Source organism: Stenella coeruleoalba (assembly GCF_951394435.1).
Source record: "Stenella coeruleoalba genome assembly, chromosome: 8".
NCBI lineage: Eukaryota > Metazoa > Chordata > Mammalia > Artiodactyla > Delphinidae > Stenella > Stenella coeruleoalba.
Genome location: NC_137154.1, coordinates 47,259,855 through 47,283,997, shown reverse-complemented (window position 1 = coordinate 47,283,997; position 24,143 = coordinate 47,259,855). Strand labels below are relative to the sequence as shown.

Below are 24,143 nucleotides of genomic sequence, written 5' to 3'. Positions count from 1 at the left end.
TCTTATCTACGTGTCCCCTTGTGTGCACTGTGCTTCACACCCCCCAGTTCTAGGAGCACCAGTTCTCTAAAAGCTCAGAACCTTCCATCCCCACGGTCCCCTCAAGCGAGTCCTGTCTTGGTGAAACCTTTGAAGTTGTACACTCCACCTTCTATTATAAAACCAAACAACTCGTTTGAATCACCTAAGCGCTTCGCCTTGGCATGTAGACCTTTGAGATACTGTGGATTATTTAATAACCACCACGTCTGGAGACCCTCCTGTGTGCCAGAATGGGTCCAGCCCTTTGTACACATTTTCTCATTTGGTCCATAAAATAGCCCAGCGAGGTCTATTGATTTATTGTCCTCGTTTTCCTGGTGGGGAAACTGAGGCTCAGAGTGGCCAAGGTGAGGTTCTGGTCTGGATCTGTGTCATTCCAAAACTCATGCCCTTTTCCCTCTGTCATCCTAATTCCCTGCAGTTGAAACCTGCCTTGTTTTTGAAAGTTCTTCCATTTTCTGTGTAAAGCTTCTCAGTCCGTCAGTGTGCTTCATCTTTCGGTGCAGCGGCGGTAGGGCGGGGTCCCTGGGTTTAATAAGGCCCAGGATCTGCAGGGAGGCAGAGCCCCCATCTCTGCCTGGCTTTGTCCCAGGCCTTTCACCACACAGCTCCAGCCTCAGTGGCCATGGTGCACGGCCTCTGGGCTGTGGTAGACTTCCCAGCTTAGGGACAGATACCTTTCTCAGCGTAAGAGAGGACCTGTCATTTCTGGCCTATTCTGTGAAAATGGGCACATGGGAGATTGGGCCCAGCCACTTGGTCTGTAGAGTTGTAAATAAATGACTTCACCCAGAGGCAGGCCTCAGAAGAAGAGCCTGGGCTCTGCCTTGATAGCATCTCATCACTGGTGTCCACTGTGGGGCCCGCAGACAAGAATCGGGCATCCGGATTCCTAACAGCTCTCACCCTGTCTACAGGGAAGGGGAGAAATGGGTGTGGAAGGTGCAAGAAAAGTTAAGAGAATATCTTCCAAGAATATTCTGGCCCTTGTAGAAATGAGAGGCATTTGGATTGAGTCCCAAGGCTAATATTTTCAGAAGCCACTGTCGCCATCAATCGTAAGCCCATGGGCTCCAAGGCCCTGGGTTAGCTGTGCAAAGCTGCCCGTGGCCGCGAGTCTCTGCAAGCCGTTTGGTACAGCAGGACCCAGCTCTCTGTCCTCTGTGGGTGGAAACCAAGCAAAGGACAGTGCTCTGTAGGGACTTTGGGTAAGGAAACCCACCCCTTTGCCACCTCTTTGTTTTTACATGGGCCCATTTTGGGGATGTTAGGGAAGGTTTGTCCAGAACCTTGAGGCGGGCTCAGGGAGCCCTCTCCCCATACGAGGAGCCCTCATCTGTGCTATTAACTCAGCTGCAGGCAGCCTAGGCTGGGTGGAGCCCTGGCTTTCGAGCAGGCAGGGTTCACGTCCTGGCCTGGTCGCTGAATAGCTCTGTGACTTGGGAGTCGAATCCTTCCCTAATCCTGTTTTCACCCCGGTGACATGCAGGGGTACTGCTTCCTCCCATGGTTTCCTGTGAGGATTGCGTGAGGGTTGATGTAAGAACGCAGTGAGCATGGGGCGATGGAGAGTAGGCTCTCAGCCCGTGTGTCCTGAAGATGAACACAGGCCTGTTGGGTGGAAGGGCCGCCAACAGGACCAGTGCTCATTTGATTACTTGACTTGTTCAAAAATGGCCTCGGGATAGGACGAGCCCATACCGTAACCTTGCAGAATAAAGGTGGGGCCCGACTGGGCTACCACATGGGGGGCGGGTGCCCAGAGTAGAAGCTTCTGCTGTGTGTGCCGTTGACTGGCTGGGAGTTGGTTCTCACCCCCTTTCTTAGTCTGTTTTGTTTTTTTCTTTTTTATAGATTTTATTTTATTTATTTATTTTTGGCTGAGTTGGGTCTTCGTTGCTGCACGTGGGCTTTCTCTAGTTGCAGCAATGGGGGCCCCTCTTCATTGCGGTGCGCAGGCTTCTCACTGTGGTGGCTTGGCTTGTTGCGGAGCACAGGCTGTAGGCAGACGGGCTTCAGTAGTTGTGGCGCATGGGCTCAGTAGTTGTGGCGCATGGGCTCAGCAGTTGTGGCGCACGGGCTTCAGTAGTTATGGCTCACGGGCTCCAGAGTGCAGGCTCAGTAGTTGTGGCACACGGTCTTAGTTGCTCCGCAGCATGTGGGATCCTCCTGGACCAGAGATCGAACCCGTGTCCTCTACATTGGCAGGCGGACTCTTAACCACTGTGCCACCAGGGAAGCCCCTCTTAGTCTGGTGTGATGCTCAGAGCACTAGCTAGTTATCCATAAGGGAAGGAGTAGGATGAGAGCAGCAACAGAAGTGGCATTTATTGAGGACTTACTATCTACCGAGCATGAGACTAAGTTGTTCATAACCCTTACTACATTTACTCCTTATTGCAGCCCCATGTGCTAAATGCTGTTTTCCTGGTTTTATAGATGAACCAAGACTCAGAAATGTTAAACCACTTACCCAACTAGGAAATGAGAGAATCCAAGTTTAACTCCAAAGCCAGCGTGCCTCTCAGGACGGGACCTACCCAGTTCTGACCTTCTAATCAGTATGGGAGCACAGGGACCACCTGGCTTGCTGTTACGTGTGCAGTTTAATCTGCTGGTAGAGACTTGGGAACCACCCAGTGCTGCTGCCCACGTGAATGTGTGTGTGCGCCTGTGTTGATTTACAAAAGTACGTCACTCAGCACACCTGAATGCTGTATGCAATGCTTGCATGTAATTTCATTTGGGTAAAGGAGCATAGATGTCTGAGGTTGGGCAGAGGCTGTGGCTGTGCATTCAGGGTGGGAGAGTTTGAGGGAGGGAACTCTTGGCTCACTCATTGTCTACTAGTAGCGATTGATTTCCACTGTATTTCCTGTATGGGGTGGAAAAACGAAAGATGAACGTACTTGTTACAGTGGTTTACGGACATGCTACTGCAGAATATCTTGGGAGAAGGAAGACCGTGTCCAGAAAGAGAATATCCATCTTTGGACCAAGGGCAGCCCTCCCATTGAGCACGTTCCCACCTCCTCAGGCCTCTGACTTATTTTGGCTGCAGAAGGCATGGGAGGGAAAGAGCCTGGTCAGGCAGGAGGATGCAGGAGAAAGAGCAGGTGGATGGCCAGGGCCACGGGCATGTCCTCAGTGGCCAGGAAGAGCGCGTTCATTCCGCAGAGCTCCACCTTGTGGGGAGGGCGGTGAACACCTCTCACTGCTCACCTCTGGCAGCTTTGCTCCTAACTTCCTAATGTGTCCTTGGACCCACTGGCCCTGGGCTCTGACTTGAGGTATTTTGTCATGGTCTGGTAGTCCCTCTGAGCTGGTAGGATGGCTTTTTCTCTTCCAGGCTGAGGTAGCCCAGCTGCAAGAGCAGGTAGCCCTGAAGGATGCAGAAATTGAGCGTCTGCACAGTCAGCTCTCCCGGACTGCAGCTCTGCACAATGACCATGCAGAGAAAGGTAACTGGGCTGACTGTGACCGAATGCAGTTTGCCCTTTGGCCCTGGGCCCTCTCTTATAAGTGGGCATGTGTGTCTCTGGGTGTGTGTACTGCTGTGTGAGGAGGCATGAAATGTGCACGTACGTACGTACGTGTGTGTGTTCATGTGTGCACGCATGGGCCTATAAAGCCCAGCTCTGTTGTGGAATCATTACCATGAACCCCTCCCCTGTCCGGAGGACTCAGTGGAATCATTACCATGAACCCCTCCCCTGTCCGGAGGACTCAGTGGAATCATTACCATGAACCCCTCCCCTGTTCGGAGGACTCAGTGGAATCATTACCGTGAACCCCTCCCCTGTCCGGAGGACTCAGCTCTGAAGGCTTTTCTCAGATGCACTCTGACCATTGAAGCTCTCTGTGCAGCTGCCTCTGGGGCTTTTACTCTTTCCCTTAATTGAAAGGACTTGTCTTTGTGTTATTACCGAAGAAGAGGCTTTAGCAGTTCACTCAGTCGTTGAATGGAGCCCTGCCTGGTACTCACATAAGAGCCTGAGGTTACAGAAACAGATGCGTTATTTCCCATCCTTTGGATCTCAACTTAAATGTTACCTCTCAGGAAGACCTTTCCTGGCCACCCTACCTCAACTAGGTGCCCCCATTTTTCTCAAGCTCAGCACTCTTTTTCTTTCATAGTACTTATTGTAATTGATCAGTGTTGTATTTTGTGAGGTCTTATATAGACTGTCATCCTCCTTCTGGGGCAGTGACTGTGTCTCTTATTTGAGACCATATCCACAGAGCTTCACATGGCATTCAGCCCATGGCTCCTAAGAAATATTTATTGAATAAGTGAAAGGATGGTGAATGGTCCCTGAGGAGTTCAAGTCTTGCTGATTAAAAATAGAGACTAAATCCTCAAGTATTCTTAATGCGTATTTGATATTTACAGCTATTTGCCTTATACACAAAATGATCACACGCCCTCCAGCTTCTCCTCTGGCCCCCAGGCTGCAGAGCAGTGCTGGGGAGCCCTGTGAACTAGCCCCACTACAGTTGCAGCTGGGCCTCGGCACCAGCACCACTTAGCTTGGATCCCTGGCGAGGGTGGGGAAGCTGTGCAGCCCTGAAACAATGGCTTAGGCGGGAGGAGGAAATTAGTGACCCATGTGCTCATCCCTCTGCCAGCCTTTGTCTTCTCAAGCCACTGAGTATGTCACCTACTTGCCATGGCTTAATGTGGAGACCGGAGACCCCTGAGATACTCTAGACTGTCTGTGATGCTAAACTTGCATAGAGAGCTCCCCAGGCCCTGACTTGTGGGCCAGGCAGGCTTCCCCTGCACTCTGTGCTTCCCCACAGGCCTCGCCTTCCAGGCCCCACCGCATTCCATCACCAGGCGCCTCCTGGAGCTGGTGCTCGGGGCCTTGCTCTGGCTGCGTCCTGCCCAAGGCATCGAGGTTTGCCAGCCTTCGTCTGGAGTTTACTGCCCTCCCCTCCACAGACTGGGTTTCCAAGCTGATCTTTAGCCGTCAAGAGCCTAAGATAGTGAACAGCACTCTGCACCTCCCTCTGAAGCTGAATCCCTACAACTAGTTACACAAAGTCCTAAATCCGTTCTTCCTATTCTTGCCGGCTGTAGCAAGCATCCCGAAAGGAGATGGGGTGACTATACCTATTTTTGTCCCCTTGTCTGCTGTATTTCTCTCACGTAGACATCCCTATTCTCTGTAGTACCCAATCTGGGGACAGCTATAGGGCTTTACTTGGAAAAACTAGCTATGGGTTAATTCTTAGACCTCCACATGTTGGGCAGAAAGACCCCCAGCTCCTTTAGGCTTTAGCCTTTGACCTGGCTCTCCAGACTAGTTTGGGAAGAATTCGAGAGAGTCTCTTGGGGCCAAGGTGAGAGAAGGCAGTGTGTTGTCCACCACAGACTTACAAAGATCCCTTGGCCCATAGAGAAATTCTGTAGGCTTATGATGAACTAAGAGTGCTTTCCTTAACAGTAGCGTTTGTTTTAACATGCTTATAGATCCAGCTAAACACTGTTAGTCGATTCCGACTGTGACCTTCTAAATTGAGCCAAGTACCTGACTCTTGTTTACATAATCATTCTTGCCCTGTCTCTGTTCAGCTATAGGCTTCCTTTTTTTTCTCATTTTAAATTCTCTTCTGCTACAATCCACGGGACAGTGTGATTCTCTCTAAAACTAGTTAGCAGCCGCCCAGGTACATGCCTACTCAAGTCATAGAGGATAAATGTCTGTTTCCTTGTGGGATGTCAGTTGTGAAAGATTTGGGGGTTCCTCTGTGTCACCCTTGAATCAATGGCATTTTGTTTTTTCCCCACAAATGTCTCTAAAGAGAAGACAAAATAGTAGGTTCATTCGTTTAATAGTCCAACAGATATGTAATGAGACTGACTCTATGCCAGACACCATCATGGGCTCTTTAAAGAAGTAGGGAGCCACGTGTAACTTATTCATATGGAAAATCTTAGCATCTTAGCAGGTGGGAATAGTTGTCTGCATTTACGTAAGTAAATCTTCCTATACCTAAATTCTTTTAGACCAAGAAATCCAACGTCTGAAAATGGGGATGGAAACTTTGCTTGTTGCCAATGAAGATAAGGTAAGATGGCCATGGAGCGGCCCTGCCCTTTCCCTGCTGACATTCCTGGTTCTGTTTGGTCCTATTAGTCTCTGATATTTTGGACAGGGCTGTGCCCATCAGACCACCGACTCAGGGAAGTGTCAGAAGAATGGCCTCTGCCTCCTAGACACATGGCTCAGCCACCTGTTTTTGGCTTTGATGCCTGGGAGCTTTGCCTAAATGGCATCTCCCAAAGGCAGAATAAAGCCATTCCTGTTCATGCAGGTGTAGGGAAAAAAAATACCACTGAGGTTACTGCCAATATCATAGCTGCTGCTCAGACTACTAGCAAAACTCAAGAACGGTTCACCAGTCTCCCACGTTCATGATCTGGTGATAGACCCATCGTAACTGGTGATGCATAATCATAAAATAGCCACCTCCGTAACTAGAGAGCACCTGTCTGGCAAAAACATCAGCTCTAAGGATCACAGCCCTGCATATTACAGACGAGGAAACATACTCAAAGTGCTAATGTAGGTTTGCCCAAGGTCAGGTAACAGTAGATAGCAGAGCCAGGGTCATACCCAAGTTTATCTAGCTCTGAAATCTGTGTGGCCTCCCCAAGTCCCCAGCCTTTGCTGAAAGAAATGATCTCCTCTGGGAATTTCCTCTATTGCGTAAGGAATTTCAGCCTCCTACGGAGCAAGTGAGAGTTTTGAGAGAAATACGACAGCTTTATTTTAGTCTTTTTTTTTTTTTTTTCCCACATAGCTGCAGAGGACAATACTCGGACTAGGAGGCAGATTTCAATGGCTATGTCAGGAGGGTAGGAAGACAATGAGTTTCCTGCTTCGGGAAATGTTTGAGCCCCTCGAAGGCTGTATCGAACAGGGAGTGTTTTATGACTAGAGATTGGACTCGTAGCCTTCAGGTATAGGCAAGAGTGCTTGCAGCTGCTCAGGAGGTAGACCACTGAGAACCCAGGGCCTGGACACTGTGTTTCCCTTTGGAATATTCTATGGCTTCCACATAGCATTTCTTCTCAGTGTGCCCAGAACACAGCCAGGGCCCCCAGATGAAATCGCCAGGTGCCAGTGGTGTTGTTTACCTAGAAATCTGTCTTGTCCTGTGACAGGACCGTCGGATAGAGGAGCTTACTGGGCTGTTAAACCAGTACCGAAGGGTGAAGGAGATCGTGATGGCGACTCAAGGTAAGAGCAAGGGGGAGCTTTGCCATTTTCTCCCCCACATATCCCATCTCTACGGTGTTAAATCCAGGGGCAGACCTGCCAGAAGAGTCCTCATCTTCATTTGGAGAAATGCTCTGCTGGAGAATGGAGCTGGTTAGACTGCCCTGGGTGGGGGGACACTGGCAGCCGTTGCTTGCCAGAAGCTGTGGCAAATGGCAGAGTCAGTTCAGAGCTTCCAGGAGCTACCCAGATCGCCAAGGAAAGACAGCCTTCAACTCGAGCCATTGGCGATCCCTACCCTTGGAAGATCTACGCATCTGCCCGGGACACCTCTTAGAGGCAGTGAGGGCAGTCAAACCTGGATCCGAAGGCAGCTTAATACCCTCGTTGGGGATTAGAGCCTCCCCACCTCCTGGAGAATCTAAAAGCTTCCCCAGCAGACGCCAGGACACTTGGGGAACCTTCTTTGAGTTGCCGGGTACCTGGGTTCCCATAGGAAGTCACAGCACAGTGAGAGCTGTTTGTGTTGCCCTGAAGAATCTTCTGAATCACACTTTTAATGTCCCTTTATGTTTTTCTTTGTCTTTTTTTTAATATAAATTTATTTATTTTTGGCTGCGTTGGGTCTTCGTTGCTGCACGTGGGCTTTCTCTAGTTGCAGTGAGCGGGGGCTACTCTTCGTTGCGGTGCGCGGGCTTCTCATTGCGGTGGCTTCTCTTGTTGCAGAGCACGGGCTCTAGGCACACAGGCTTCAGTAGTTGTGGCTCGCAGGCTCTAGAGCACAGGCTCAGTAGTTGTGGCGCATGGGCTTCTCATTGCGGTGGCTTCTCTTGTTGCGGAGCGCGGGCTTTAGGCACACAGGCTTCAGTAGTTGTGGCACGAGGGCTCAGTAGTTGTGGCTTGCGGGCTCTAGAGCGCAGGCTCAGTAGTTGCGGCGCACAGGCTTAGTTGCTCCGCGGCACGTGGGATCTTCCCGGACCAGGGCTCGAACCCGTGTCCCCTGCATTGGCAGGCGGATTCCTAACCACTGCACCACCAGGGAAGTCCCTCTTTGTCCTTCTTAATGAAGGAGAAACAACGTTAGGATTTTGTGGTACAATTATAGGTTTCTAAACAAGTCACGTGGTAGTAATTATCTCTTCTGCGTTAATGCTTCCAGGGCCTTCAGAAAGAACTCTCTCAATCAATGAGGAAGAACTGGAGGGAGGTTTCAGAAACTGGAACACTGCAAATAAAGGCCCTGAAGAACTTTTTAAACCAGAGGTACTGTGTTTCCGGTCATGATGTGGGGTTTCAGCAGGCCCCAGGAGCTTACCCTGGGCCTGGGGGAGGATCTAATCAGGTACCCGTCAGGTATGTCTCAGGTGTAAGTCTTGACAGGTAGAAAAAATTAAATCAATGGAGTTAGCCCCCGAGGCCTTGGGAAGAGCACTGAGGCTGGGGAGCAGTCAGGGCCTGTGTTCCCATTGGGAGGGACAGCATAGTGGATACTGGACTTCCCAGGATAGGAATTTTCTTTTTTAACTGGTTTCCTTGCTTATTTTTGCCTTTCCTCTCTGGACTATAAGCCTAGACCAAAGGTGTTCTTTGTTTTATTTACCACTGACTCTCCAGGATCTGCAGTGATGCCTGGTACCCAGTAGGATTCAACAGATATTTGTTGAATGAATGAATGAATGCATATTGCTCATTTGGAGGGATAGCTGAATTTTTGAAGTGATACATTCCTATTTCACAGACGACGTCCCGCCCCTATAACCAGCATACAGATTTCCTTTTTTCTTGTTTAAAATTTGATCCAGTTCTATGAACCTCTCTGGACTTAGTCTAGATACACGTAGGCAAATTAACTCATAGATACAGATCTCAGATGAAGAAGGGGTTTCAGCCCAGGATCCAAAAGGTTCTTGAAACTCCAGAACAGTCACAATAAAAAGGATCTTAGCGGTCCAACTCAACCCTTTTAATTAAGGGAGGAGCAAAAGTGTCTCCCGGTGGCCCAGTTATGTAGTCAGAGCAGGCATCCCAGATTGCTGGCAATGATAGCAGTAACTGATGCCCAGTACCTCTGGGTGGTCCCTGTGATGAGCACTGCACGTGACTCACCTCATTTACTCCTCATGACCCCTTTGGGATTCTTTTATTGTGTTGCAGCTGAGGCTCAGAGAAGGTAAGTAATCTGCTCTAGGTCACCCAGCAAGTAGATGGCAGAACTTGGACTTGAACACAAAAGCCCAGGCGTTTAATAACTTACATACTATGATGCCAGGGTTCTTCCTATGGTAGACCAAAAAGATACTGGGATCTAGAGAATAGAGGCAGCCCTTGCAGACAGGAAAGACATCAAATTGTGTCCTTATCTTCCACCAGATTAGCTCACGTTCATTCCACCCTTGATACTCTTGCCTTTCTGGCCTCCTTGCTAAGCTCATTCTCATTTCTCAAGATTCAGCTCAAGTGTTCTCCCCTCTGAAGCCTTCCTAACCTTCCCACCAACAAGAAGGATCCTCTCCCTCCCCTTTATCCCCATATTATATTATAGGTATTGGTATCAGAGGGACATGTTGCATTGCTCTTTCATCCTAATTAACTTACCTGACTCCCTGATGTGGGCAGTGCTTGCCCCACACCCAGCACAGGGCCTGGTAGGCAGTAGATGTTGCTCGTGTTTGTTGATTGACTATACGAATTACAGAGTTGCTCATTGCCAGCAGAAATCGACTCCGGCTGACCTTTGCCAACAAGGAATGTTTTTAAGAGGGTGTGCAGTGGCTCACTGAATGAAAGGAAAAGCTGGAGAACCAAGCTCAGAAAAGGCAGGGGCAGCCAGGGATTCAGGTCTCAGGACTGACTTGTCAGGACTCTACTGCTAGAATGTGAACTTAGGCCCTGGAAGGAGAGGCAAGTTGGCCAAGGTTGTTCAGTATACCTTCCTCCTTGTCTACAGCCATACCACCCTGAACGCGCCTGGTCTTTTCCAGTATGTCTTCCTTTTTGGCATCTTAAAAAAGCAAGGCATTGGAATTGATGTAGCCACCAGGGGTGGAGATGTAACTCCCCAAGAGGAATTGTCCAAAAAACGGGAAAGGATGGTGCGTAGTCTCCAAACAGTATCTGTCCAGTGACTCTTCCGTTTCCGGTGCAGGTATCTCCAAGAGGTAGCTCTCCCACGGCGGGACCACCCCCGCTACCGCAGAAATCACTGGAAACCAGGTAGGAGGCCCAAGCACCTCCGTGGAGCCACTGTGCTCTCAGGCCCCTCTCGGGGCTCCAGACGTGGCAGTGAGCACAGCCACCATGTCCTGAGCACACCTGTCCTCCCTTTTGGCCCCAGCAGTGGTCACCAGGGCCAAAATGCTGGAGCAGTCATGAACCTTGCCTACCTGCCCTGGCCACAGAGGGCCTTCCCTTCCCACAGGCTGAAGGTCCGGGTCGTTGTCACTGAGAAAAGACTTGGCCAGGGGTTGGGGCCTCTGAGAAGAGGTGGCTGCACCTCATCTGTGCCCCCTAGTGGTTCTTCAGAGCATCTCGTGAGGTGTGCCTGTCATTCCCGTCAGCCCCTCTGGAACGTCCTTCCTGCTCTCAGGGAATCTAGCCCTGTGACAATCCACATTCTCCACGGAGGACCATTTCTCCTCGCAGGGAAGTTGGTCCGGTTGCTTTGGGGAAGCTTCACATAGCAATGAGCTTATCACAGGCTGGCCTGTGGGGTCACTTCGCTGCCACCTGACTGGTTCCCTCGAAAATGAACCTATCTCCAGTTCCCTACATCAGCTCTTTAGAACACATTTCCAGGTTACAGGGATCTGGAGCTTTGCTGCCGAGAGCAGGCTGCCTTTCAGCCTAGGTATCTGGGGAAGACAGCCGCAAACGTGGTGGGAGCTTCCCCAGACGGGCACTGAGTCTTCAGAGGTCTGAAGCCTGTGCACTCTGACCCCCATTTCCAGAAAGCCACTGTTCCCTGAGCCTTTAGCCTCAGGGGAAAACGGCAGCGTCAAGGAGGGCCACTGGCCAGTCCTTAGTTTTGCAGAAGAAATTTGGTTGATGAGTTCACTCAGAAGTCGGCACTGAGTGACCCACACTGACCAGACTCACAAGAGACGAATGTACTAACAGATGCTGCTTTATTCATATGAACTGAGAAATATCACTGCCCAGGAGAATTGACACAAGGTAACCCTGTCGCCTCTCCTCTATCCAGTTGGTGCCCTTCTCTGCACAATAGCCCCGGAGAAAGCAAATTCCTCTGAGCAGACTGCTCAGGGCATACAGAGACAGAGCAGAGGGTTGAAGGATCCTAGCAGGTGACGCTTTGGAGCTGTGGCTGATGCGCTCGTCTCCACTCCAAGGCGGCACCACCTCCCTCGCTGGGTTACTGTCAGACTCACAGACAAGGCAGTATTGGCTTTTGACTCCACAGACGTTGGCCTTCTTTTATGACCACACAACAGCCAGCTCCCACCGATGCCACTGAATTGCATGTATTCGGGTTTTTTGAGGAATGCCAAGGACTTTTGATTTGGATTTCGGTGATGCTCTCATGCCCTCACCAAGACATTATCAGACCAGGCCATCCCCAAAGTGGGCCGTTCTCATCGTGTAATGGTTATGATGAGAGGGTATTTTGTTTTTTTCCTGCCCTTGACCCTAAGCCCAAGATAGACTACCAGTTAAACATTTGAAGTGTCCTCTGCGCGAATGATACCACGTACCTCCTTCTCCAGTTACTGTTTCCTTATTGACTTTCTTTTGTGTTTTTCCAGGGCTCAGAAAAAACTCTCCTGTAGTCTCGAAGACCTGAGAAGTGAATCTGTGGATAAGGTCAGCCCATCAGTCTATCCATAAAGATGTCTGAGTTATTTCTTTGTGCCCAGCACAGTGCTGGGATACACAGGCTGGGTGCTGTCCCTACCTCGTGCAAGCTTTTATCAAGTTTGCTGGGCAGGCAGGAATTACAGGAACATTCTGAGAAAATGTTCAGGTGCAGTGCAGCCCAAGGCATCCTAGAGGCAGGGCAAGTCAGGACACGCTACCTAGAGCTGGTGAGAGAAGACGCTGAGGTGGGCATGGGCAGGGGAAACGGCGCGGAGTAGGAGGGAGTAAGGTCAGAGCCACGAGTCAGATGGAGCCAGAGGACATCTCGAATCCGGGCCCTGTTTCTCCAGGGCACTTGGGAGTGTTGCACAGATTTTGAATGAGGACATAATGTGATAAAGGAGACCCCGGGGGTGGGTTATGGGATAAAGTAGATTGGAGAGGAAGCTTTTTAAGGAGTCTAGAAAGGCATGAGGAGGGCTTTGTGGCCCCTGACCAGGTGGGTAACCCCCATGCTGAAGGGGGGGGTCACAGGCTCTTGAGCAGCAAGGTCATTGAAGATGCAGGGGTCCTGCCCTATAGACAACCTTCAGTGACCTTGCCGCATAGATCCCTTGATGTCCAGCAGTACGCCAGACTCCCTGGTGATACAGTAGAAAACCAGGAAGGATGGAGCTGGCAGTGGCTTTGCTCCCACGATCACGTGCCTCTCGCTCCCCCAGTCAGATTGCTGGCAGCTGCCCGGGGACATGTGTCCACGAGGTCGGACAGTGACCTGTGTTTCCTCCACGGATGGTGATGATCTGACATAAAGACGGGGAGGGAGGGGTGAGCCTGGCAGGTTCAGGCAGGCAGGTGGCCCTGAGTTGCCGTTGTGACTAACGCAGTTCTCCTTTTCTCCACATAACTGAAATCCTCCTTGCCATCCCATAGTGCGTCGGTGGGAACCAGCTGTCCCCAGTGGTAGAACCCAAGGTACATTAACCGCATGTCCCTTTCGTCTATGTGAGCTTGTGCTGTTTGCCAGAGGCTTTTCACTTAGCAAGTTACAGCTCTGGTAACCTTACGATATGTTAACCGTAAGGGGTATCAGGGTGACAGGAACGACGAAACTTCCTCTCCTGTTTTCTTTTTATTGTGCACCCAGCTGGATCCTGTGCTTTCATCTCTATTATCTGTGGGATAGGATTTCTTATCATCTCCTCCATCTTATAGGCTCTGATAATTCCTCTTTGACAAGGCAAAGTAGATCTGATCTCTGGGAAGGGGGATATTATGATCTCAGCACACAAGTAGAGGAATATGACAGCTCTCATCCTTTCTGCGCTGATAAGTCATGATTTAAAAAACCCAGGAGCACTTCCCTGGTGGCACAGTGGTTAAGAATCCGCCTGCCAATGGAGGGGACACGGGTCCGAGAAGATCCCACATGCCGCGGAGCAGCTAAGTCCATGCGCCACAACTACTGAGCCTGCGCTCTAGAGCCCGCGAGCCACAACTACTGAGCCCATGAGCCACGACTGCTGAGGCTCACGCGCCTAGAGCCAGTGCTCTGCAACAAGGGAAGCCACTGCAATGAGAAGCCCATGCACCGCAACGAAGAGTAGCCCCCACTCGCCGCAACTAGAGAAAGCCCGCACGCAGCAACGAAGACCCAACGCAGCCAAAGATAAATAATTAAAACAAACAAACAACCCAGGAGCACACTCAGCCTCAGGTGCAGGGATCCTTCTGTAGCGTCCCCTCACATGGGTGTCTGGCCCTTGCTTTCTGTGACCGAGAGCTCATGACATTGTAAGACAGCCCCTGTGTTCTCTTCCAGCTCTGTCTGTTAGATCCATCTCTGGGCTTCCCTAGAAGGAGCATCTGTGGCTCGGCTCTCGCTGTGGAGTCCGTGGAGTGAGTCCGTCTCCCCTGCTCCTCACAGCTCTAGAACTGGAGTCCCTCAGCCCCTCTCTGAGCTACCATCTTCTCACGTGCACAGGGCAGAAGCCCTTCAAGTTCCTATTCTGTCACCTCAGGACGAGCACTTGGTCCTCGCTGCGTGCTCTGTGTCGTGCCCTGGGCCACACTTGAGCCTAATATTGTAGACGGGGTCTGCCCCGTGCACGCCTCGCTCCAGGGACTGGGGTCGTGGTTACTGCTGTCGCTCCAGACCCTGGGCAAAGGGTAATTCTCTGCGCCTCTGTTTAGTTCTGTCCTCGTGTGCTAGGCCAGAGGCAGGAGTTGTTTATTATTATTCTTTATTTAGAAACAATAAAACTGAGGTTCTGAGGGCCTCAAGAGAGTGAGGGTTTGGCCCGAGTCGGTCTGACTCGCAGCCTGGGGTCTTCCCGCTCAGGTGTGCTACCTCTGTGCTGTTTTAGGGCAGCTGGGTCACCAGCCACATCTGCTCCCTGCCTGAGATTTCCATCCCCCACTCCTGTAACCAGGGTTATTCTTCTCAGGGACTGCAGGCGCAGAACCGACCTCAAGCATTTGTTTCCTCTGTGTCGTGTTCCGATGTTGCACCCCTTTCTCCAGCAGTGAGTCCTTCCTTCCTAGCTTCTCTTCTTGGCCGAGCAGAGCTGAGAGAGAGCCCTTTCTGTTGCCCTTGGTTCCTTTCATCGTCTTTCTCACAGGTCTGGGCCGCCTTTGAAGCCCGCCTTACAGGAGGCTCTGCCCTCTTTATATCTCAGTTCCTCAGCGACCTCCCAAGGCAGCCCACATGGGAGGCCTTGGTTGTCTCTGCCCTGTCTTAGGGAGGCCTGTGTGATGATGCAACAGGAGATCTGTTCCTGAGCCCTCCCCACTCCCACATCTCCTGTATAATATGGAGCTGGGAGGCATGCCCTTCAGTTCTCGAAACTTTTTGAATTCTGCCTTCCCACCATCAGTGGTTCCCGGGCCTGACTGTGCGTCAGAGTAATCTGAGATTCATTTTAAAAGCACAGACTCCCGGGGTGCCCTGCCAGAGGGGCTGATTCATGGGTGCGGTTGGGCCCTGGGAATGTATATTTACAAGTGTCCCAGGTGGTTATGAAGCAGCCCTGGCATGGGCTAGTATTTGGATACTGTTGGTCTTGACCGCAGGTCTGATCAGGTTCAGCTGTACCTCATGGGTCATCATGAATTTAAAAATTGTGTGGTCTCCATCTTTTACGGTTCCAATTATTTCCACTTCACCAGCCAGTTCCTTCAGAATCCTTTGAAAATTTAGCCCACTATTCTCGTATCTCTCCTTTCTGAGATGATTTATAGAGGATTAGTATTCAGTGTTCAATGACTGAATTGGATTTCAAACAATTTCCAGGACATGCCTTTATAAGCAAACTGAATTCAGAAATTTATTGGGCACTTGGCTTTTAACTAAATGAAACTTCAAAAGATGTCGCCGCTGGGGACTTCCCTGGTGGCGCAGTGGTTAAGAACCTGCCTGCTAATGCAGGGGACACAGGTTAGAGCCCTGGTCCGGGAAGATCCCACATGGCACGGAGCAACTAAGCCCATGTGCCACAGCTACTGCAGCCCGTGTGCCTAGAGCCCGTGCTCCGCAACAAAGAGAGGCCACCGCAACGAGAAGCCCATGCACCGCAACAAAGAGTAGCCCTCGCTCGCGGCAACTAGAGAAAGCCTGCACACAGCAATGAAGACCCAACACAGCCAAATAAATAAATAAATTTATAACAAAACAAAAAGAAGATGTTACTATCACTGAAGTGTCCCATTACTTTACTGACTTGTCAGTTCTGAAATCGGTTTTGTCTTTCTTCTTTTCTACTTTTCTTCTGGGTCTGGTTAAGCGATCCACAGTTGATTACCTTGGTAACGTTGCTTTGATTTCTCTTTTCTTTTCACTCAAATGCATTCTGCTGTGTTTCCCTCAGGTTTGTGGATGTAGGGCGGCCCATTAAATCCTTCTTGACCAAACAAGCGCCATTCTTCTTCCCCTTTAAATCAACTTGTTTCTTTGCGACCCTTTCTGTGGCTGGGGTCCGAGCACGGGGCCCACTGCACTGGGGCTGAACCTCATGCAGACTGTGGTCCTAAGTTCCTGGGGAGCTCCGTGCTGGCATGTAGCCCTCTGGCCCGCTTCTGCTCACACCTCCCGAGTGTGTGCTTACCGTCTTGCTTCACCTTAACCTGCTATTTTTCAAAATAACTATCATCGTAATATATAAGTAATAGATAATATTATATATTCTAAACGTACAATAAAGCAATAGGTATAGCTTTTTTTGTGTGTGTGTGGTACGCGGGCCTCTCACTGTTGTGGCCTCTCCCGTTGTGGAGCACAGGCTCCGGACGCGCAGGCTCAGCGTCCATGGCTCACGGGCCCAGCCGCTCTGCAGCATGTGGGATCTTCCCGGACCGGGGCACGAACCCGTGTCCCCTGCATCGGCAGGTGGACTCTCAACCACTGCGCCACCAGGGAAGCCCATAGGTAAAGCTTTTATTGGAATTCTGGTCTGTGTATTCAAAGCGCTTGAAGGGTAGTTCACAGCTGTTGATTCCTTGAGCCTCTGAGCGCGAGGCCAAATGGCAAAGGCTTCCCTTTCTGCTTGGACTCGGCTGCAGTCAGCCCTGGATGTGGGCTCAACTCTGTCCCCATCTCACTGTGTGGCTTTGGGCAAGTTTCTTTCTTTCTCAGAGCTCTGATCCCATTTCCTCGCCTGGAATAAATAATCTTTTTGAGGGGTCTTCGAGTCGGCCTAAGTTTAAAAATGGCTCTTAGAGAACGGGGAGTTGTTTCTGCATCCAGAGATTTCCTAGCTGGGTTTGAGGCTCTCTCTCCCTCTCCTTCCAATAGGACGGCCCTTTCCTGGTGGAGCACAAGTACCCCACGTTACCTGGGAAGCTTTCAGGAGCCACGCCCAACGGAGAGGCTGCCGGATCTTCTCCCACTGCCTCCCCACATGACCCTGCAGGGAGCGGCCTGCTGAGGCTGAGTGAGTGTCCAGGCGCCAGGCCTGGCGGCCTCTGGAGCCTCGGCCTTGGCATTTCCACTGTTGCACGAGGTCCCTGCACCCCCCGCCATAGCCCACAATTGGAGAACGGGGGTGGGCACGGGTGGATGGGACAAGTCCTACCTCAGTGTGGTCCCGCGTCCAGAGGTGATTGCTGTCTGTCTGGGCACAAGGTTTCCTGCCAGAAACACGTCAGAGCCCAAGAGAACCAGGGTGTGTACCCACCTTCTTTCCACCTGCAATTACTCTACCCCCATTGCCCCTCCTCCTGTCTTCCTTCTCTCTCCACCTGCTCCTGGCCTTCCCGTCATTCCTCTTTCCCTCCCGCTTAGACACCCCCTCCCCCCTCCCCCTCCCCGGCCCTGCCCCCTCCTCCTCTGTTCTCCTGATCTCTTTCCTGTCTCCGCCTTCCTCTCTGCAGCCTCCCTATTACGAATAGGATGATATCATGTGCTCTTCCAAGGGAGAGCGTTTCCTTAGAGAAGTGGAATCTGGCCACTGGGCAAGGCTGTCAGTCCCCAGGTATCCTTCTGGTGCTTAGCATCTGAAAGGGAGGGCTCTGCACAGTAGGCTGTATCGCCCCAATAGCAGCAGCAGATCAGAGGGGCCCAGAGAGGAACATTCTGGTCCCGACAGAGCCGTCCCTCCCCCTGACTCTTCCTCCCTGGCGGAGGAGGGCTCGGCTTCCCCACTAAGGGTTGGCTTCTGCCCTTGGCCAGTCCTGCCTTTGGCTGCAGGAACTCCAGATGAGTATGTCCTAGCGACACTCAGACTGTGGACTTCCTGCGGCTTCGGACCATTCTCGTCTGATCTAAGTGAGCTCTGGCACCCACACAGGAGCAGTGGGCGGCCCGGTGTATTCAGTCCCCACTGCCCCCCGCCCCTCCCCGCACGTGGATGCCTCACCGGCCAGGAAGCGACACCAGGAGCATTCAGTCCCCTCACATAGGGCTGCCTCTCGCCGCCGTGACCCTGTAGGTCAGGCTCAGTCACCATTCACCCCCATCCTTCCTCGTGGGATTAGTTTTCTTTCTGTTTGAGTTTTTCCCTCTTGCTTGATGACTCTTGTTTATTTCTTTGCTTCCCTATAACTCTGTTGGGCTGGACTTTGGCCTCTCTTGCTTCTTCGTGTGGCTTCTCTGCTTCTTGGTTGGCTGGAGATCGTGGCCGGAGTGTCAGTGCCCCCGTGCTAGGTACTGTACCCTTCCAGGTGAGGTGGGGAGCGAGGTTCCCTTATTTCCCTCCGGTGACACCCTCCCTTTCCGGAACATTCAGCCACGTCCCCCTCCTGCTTGTATTCCCGCATCTCCCTGGGGGAAAAGAGAGGAAGCTCCTTGCTGGAGTTACCCTGCAAGTTTTGGGACTCCGAACTCTTAGAATTTGAAGACATTCGCTCACCCAGATTTGAAACCTTAAGCTCGCTAACTCCCCAGAGAGAAAACCTGGAGTGTGCCTGAGCCCCTGCTGGTCTCTGAGATCTTGCTGTAAAGCTCTGTCCTAAAGGCAGAGCTGGGCAGACTTCCTGACTCCCACTGAAGGGCTGGCCCAGGCTCAGGGAAAAGGTTTACAGAGGTCACGTTCCTTCTTGTCATTCACATGTCATTCCATTCTTTCAATCTCAGGAGACACAGAAAGTGGTTGGGATGACACTGCTGTGGTCAATGACCTCTCACCCACGTCCTCGGGCACTGAGTCCAGCCCCCAGTCTCCCATGACACCAGATGGTAAACGGAGCCCCAAAGGCATCAAGAAATTCTGGGGAAAGTAAGTCGGTGATGACCGTAATTATATTGCTTGGAATTAATATTGTCCCCGAGTGGGCAAAACACCTCCATAACCCCCTGTATAATTAGATGCCGGAACAGCAGTGAGTACAGAGTGGTTATGTGTAGAGGAGACCTTGAATCACTTTTTAGGGCCCAGAGAAGGAGAACTATGAAAGGAGCCCATTAAATACAGCCGGTTGCCTTACGTGTCATTCACTTTAGGCATCCCTCCGTCCCACAGGCCCTAAGCACATCCTCTGAAGCTTACATATGTGCTTTGGAGAGGTACATGGGTGAGACCAGTTTCTTCCTCTGCAGGACTCAGTCTGTGTCTTAAGAAATCTTTGAGGACAGAAAGATGAGTCCTTTCTGGCCCTGCTGACTGAGTCTGTGAAATAAGACAGAAACTGGGGCCTCCTCTCAGGCAGCAACCTGCACTTTGACCCCCGGGGAGAGGGGTCCAATCCCAGAGGCAGGGTTAGAATTGAGGCTGGGTCTGGCCAAGGAGCTGTCACAGGTCTTGATGCTGGACCTCTGGGGAAGCACCGGGAGGCAGGGGTTCCATCCCAGAGCCCCGTTATGGCTCGTGAGGCCCTGTGTGGGAGGCGTGCACTGACTACAGGCTTTCAGCCTGCCCTCTGACGTCTCCACGGATTCCTCTCCACACAGAATCCGAAGAACTCAGTCAGGAAATTTCAACACCGATGCCCCAGGGGTGGCCGAGTTTCGACGAGGTGGATTCCGGGCAACTGCAGGGCCAAGACTCTCTAGGACCAGAGACCCCAAGGGTCAGAAAAGGTAAGGCTCCCTCCAGTCCATCTCCAAGGAACTGTGTAAAATCTTGGCTACGCTGGAGTGGGAAGGGGGGCTGGATGCCCCAGAGCCTCCAGAGGTGGAAGGCAGGACCCCCTAGTGCAGAGCTTCTCGACCTTTCCCCTTTGACATGTGTGGACGTTGCTCACGCTTATTTATAGGTGCACGGAGGTAAAGGCAGAGGCTGCCTGTAGCCAGAGGTGCTGGGGCGGGAGGTGGCGCTCCGGCCCCCCTGAGAACCCCAGCAGCTCTGCACATCTGCAGTCCACTCTGGGCAGGGCCTTGGCGTGATAGGTTGAGAGGCTCCGCTGCAGCCATTCAGAGCACAGATGCTGGAGTCAGAGACCTGGGTTGGAATCTCTGCTTAACCACTTCCTGGCAGTGAGCCCTAAACCGGGTTCTGTAACTTCTCTATACCTCAGTTTTCTGATCTCTGAAGTGGGACGGGGGCGGGGGGGGGGTGTGTCAAAAACAAGTATTTGTGAAAGTTCTTGTGAGGATTATGTGAGCTTCTGCACATCTAACCCTGGTATCAGCTGTCTGCCATTCAAGCGTCACCTTCCCCTGGGAGACTGGGGAGAGAACACCTGCCTCTGGGGCGGGGTCCCCTCCTTCCACACAGACCTCTACAGAAGGGTGCCGGGGTGCCAGTCTGCCCTTATCCCTCATGACACACTGTACCACACCTTCCTGAAGGCTTAACTGGAGGGAGTTGTAAAGGGATCAAAATGGGAAGTTTTGCATGACTGTTCCCATCACGCCCTAATGAAAAAGCATCAGTAATGAAACTTTCCCAGAGATCGCCCTGGTGGACCCCCTCCAGTCACCAGCTTTACCCCCCTTCCTCAGATCTCCCTGCTCTGAGAAGAGTGCCTCCCTTCCGACTTGCCCAAGTGAATCTTTACTCCTACGTCTCAGGGAAACCCTTTTCTGCACCCTCTGCTCCCATCAGATGATCCCCACGATACATTGTCTCCAGCAGAATATCTCCTAAAGTCTGAGTTGCTCAGCCAAGGTCAGGCTTCTGGGGGCCTCCCTCAGGATTGGACTGTGACATTTTAAATCTAACCAAACAGTGAACAGTTTAACCCTCTTAAATTTCATCCCCCTAAGACTGCCATATACCAGTGCCAAGTGCAGGTAATTACTGAGTAAGATGTGCACCACTCACGTGTTAATTCTAGAAACCATACAGTCTAGATCCCAGTGAAGGGGGAAGAATGCTTCCCTGGTGCAGCGTATCGTTCACCGACCTGACCCCCGCCAAAGAAGGGAGTACACACGGATGCACCCCGCTTCCCCACTCAGCTCCCCTCAGGCCCCTAGGCTTGGCCGGGAGCTCCCAGGCACACACTCAGGACCTTTGGCGAGCATCCCCAGATCCATCCTCCAGGTGCCTTACAGAGAAACCTGAGGATGCGTAGCCGCCTGGTTCTGCTCCTCCAGGATCGTGGAGTGGTGTTTACGCTTCTAGTCGCAAAAAATGCTCAGTAAACGTTAGCTTTTAGAGGCTAGAGAATCTAAGCACATGGTCTGAGAAGGCAGAGACCAACTCGGAGACATGAGAAAATGAGCCAAAGGAAGCATATGCATGTAGTCCATGAAAAGAGAATTCTCATCTGCTTGGCAGTCTTCTGGCCTCAGGCTGAGTGTTTCTGATGGTTCTGAGATGAAGAAATAAAGCCACCAGAGCTTGAGTGATGGATTTTTGTTCCACTTCTGGCTTTTCTTTAGGAATGATTTTTTTTTTTTTTTTTTTTTGCGGTACACGGGCCTCTCACTGTTGTGGCCCCTCCCGTTGCGGAGTACAGGCTCCGGACGCGCAGGCTCAGTGGCCACGGCTCACGGGCCCAGCCGCTCCGCGGCATGTGGGATCCTCCCGGACCGGGGCACGAACCCGCGTCCCCTGCATCGGCAGGTGGACTCTCAACCACTGCGCCACCAGGGAAGCCCTAGGAATGATTCTTGAAGGGGGAATCACTGGTCAGGGTGTAAAACTTTTCTAAGACCCTCAGGTATTTTTCCTTAGGGCCCATCCACCATCTCAGAAGTCCCTTTGGTATGGGGCAACCAGTGTAGGGAACCTTCTCTGCCGAAGGCGAACCTGCAGTTCAGCCACAGGGTTGCTTTGTTGGGGTGTCTTTGTGCTTTGTAAACAGTAGCAATGGATGACAAGGAGAATGGGAATGAAGGCCCGATGAGACTGTATGTTTATCACCACTCTGCTTACGGTAACAAAAATGAGTTTGCTGGTGGGAAGGAAAGGCTTTTATTACTCTTAAACAGAAATGTGATCTAATTATATGCTAATGTCCTCTGGTATTTATAGTGTGTAGATATTTAGGTATAACCTTAAAAAAATTTTGTCACCAACATTCCTATAGGAAGTCTGTTGTTACTGAAAATCTCCAGCCCCAATCCGTTTTTTCCAGTGAAACAGTTGTTTTTTAATATAACACTTGATAATGACATTTCATAGGAACTCTCTCTCAGGTTATAAGAGTAAATTTGTTTATTTTCTCCCCATTTTGCTGATTTACGTTCTAGTCGGCCCTGCTGTGCAGTGAGTGCTTGCTGCACCTACAGCCTTGTCAGCATTGTTATTGCAGCTTTTGTTTAAAGTTCTAGTTTTATAGACCTCCAAAAATTACATTTTTATTATTTAGTTTACATGTTTGTTATCTTATTTCTTCTTTTGTGAACTGTGTGCATTTTTGCCCATTTTTATTTAGTTATTAATATCTTTTATTTAATATCTTTCTTATAGATTTCTATCTGTTCTCTACATATTAAGATACTAAGCCACATCTAAAAGTTGTAACAAATCATTTTTTAGGTTTGTTGCAGAATTTTACTTGGATATATGAAATTTTCAGGTTTGTGTATAATGAAGTTCATCAACTTTTCCTTTGTGATTTCTTTCATTATTTTGTTTTAAAATTTTTTGCTGATTGTTTAAAAAACTGGTTTTAAACCATGAGTTTAAAAAAGTGATTTTTTAAAACTTTACAAGTTATCTATTTGGGGATTTATTTTGGTGTGTGGTGAGAGAGGTTTTTTTCCCCCAAGAGAAAGCAGAGTGTAATGTTGAAGTCTTGAAAGCCACATGGCCGGATCCCATCCTTGTGGAGGCGTTTTCTGAGTTTGTCTACAGCGTGTATTGCCCTTAGGGACTCTAGCTTATGAGGGGTCTCTGATCAGACTGCTTCCCTGCTTCAGGCCCCATTTTACTGCCTTTCTCCCATATTCACTGTCAGTGTCAGGTTTATCATGAATGTAAGGAAGCTTAAGCTTCAACGTCAGTTACTTGCCTAGACCCCTTCCGTGGTCCAGAGAGGGTCCAACCGATGTATTGACAAGGCCGTGTGTTTTGAAATATTTTCATAAGTAAGATATTTTAAACAGTTTTAAGACTGCTGACTCTTTTCCAACTTACCCTTGGTCTAATATCTTTGCCTGATATCAGACGATGCTGGAATACCCATGGGCATTTTTGGGATCTGGCTATGGGGAGGTTGAGTTGGGGATCCATTTAGTTTGGGTTTAATGGGATTATGTTTATGTGGCTTGCAGTCACTTCATGTCTGGTTTACTTAGGTTTAGTTAATTAGCTGTCCTACTATAAAAATGGCTTCCAACGTGCCAGTGTGCCCAGCATTACTGATACAAAGATGCAAAGTCAGAGATCTTGTACCAAAATGAACTTGTCCTCTGGCATTTGGTTTCAGAAGTATGGGGTAGTGGAAAAAGAAAGAACATTTGAAATTTGCAAAACCAGAAGCCAGTCTGTGGAAATTCTTTCCAATCATCAGATTTGCCAAATCCTCAGCAGGAGATTCGGTTCTCTCAGATGCTTAGTCAAAACAGAAGTCCTCCCTTTTCAGAAATGCACTTACTAAGGAAATATATACACACAGTTGTAAGTGTACCCTGTGTTCTCCGCCTACCATGGGAATGGCCTATTTGATAAATCTCACATCATTTTAACTGCAATTTGGAGGGATGTTTTGGAACATGTCAATAAAACAAGTGGTTTGGCTGTATATGAAAGGTACTTTCTCTGTCATCTCTAAATTACTTAATAGCATGCTCAGCTGTGGCCCTGGAAAAGAGTATGGGAGACCCTGGCACTGACAGAACCCCAGGAGTTAGGGAAGCCGGGTCTGCTACTGTAGGAGCAGCACAGGCTTAGGAGAGCAGAGACCGCTCACAAAGGGGGAAATGGGAAGACGATCGAGGGTAGAGGAGCATCAGAGCTCTAGGGTGTTATGAAAAGGTCTACAGGACAGAGGCTTTCAAATTACAGTCTCAAAAACACGTATTTCCCCTCAGAACTGAAATATCCCTCTGATACATAGAATATTTGTTTCCTTCCAATTCCCAGAAACCAAAAAATAAATGAAATTGAAAACTAATAGGATATGAAATAAAGGTGATAAAATGAGCACTGAAATTGAGAAACTATTCTGATAATTTAAAAACAAAATCCCAGATCAAACCAAAAGCAATAATTCACTAAGAGCAACAGATAA

General features: G+C 50.2%; 1 protein-coding gene across 3 annotated transcripts in view; it reads left to right on the top strand.

The window, feature by feature from the left end:
• The window catches only part of PPFIBP2 (PPFIA binding protein 2), a 149,842-nt gene that overhangs the window by 112,270 nt on the left and 13,429 nt on the right, over positions 1–24,143 (top strand). For 2 of the 3 annotated variants that reach the window (XM_079930567.1, XM_079930565.1), the window contains 10 exons: positions 3,392–3,503; positions 6,056–6,117; positions 7,217–7,292; positions 8,431–8,534; positions 10,417–10,484; positions 12,035–12,092; positions 13,020–13,061; positions 16,876–17,014; positions 18,655–18,796; positions 19,468–19,596. In XM_079930567.1, the coding sequence (XP_079786693.1) occupies positions 3,392–3,503; positions 6,056–6,117; positions 7,217–7,292; positions 8,431–8,534; positions 10,417–10,484; positions 12,035–12,092; positions 13,020–13,061; positions 16,876–17,014; positions 18,655–18,796; positions 19,468–19,596 (932 nt within the window). Of the gene's footprint in view, positions 1–3,391; positions 3,504–6,055; positions 6,118–7,216; positions 7,293–8,430; positions 8,535–10,416; positions 10,485–12,034; positions 12,093–13,019; positions 13,062–16,875; positions 17,015–18,192; positions 18,226–18,654; positions 18,797–19,467; positions 19,597–24,143 lie in introns of all 3 variants that reach the window. The other variant, XM_079930566.1, reaches the window with a different exon arrangement.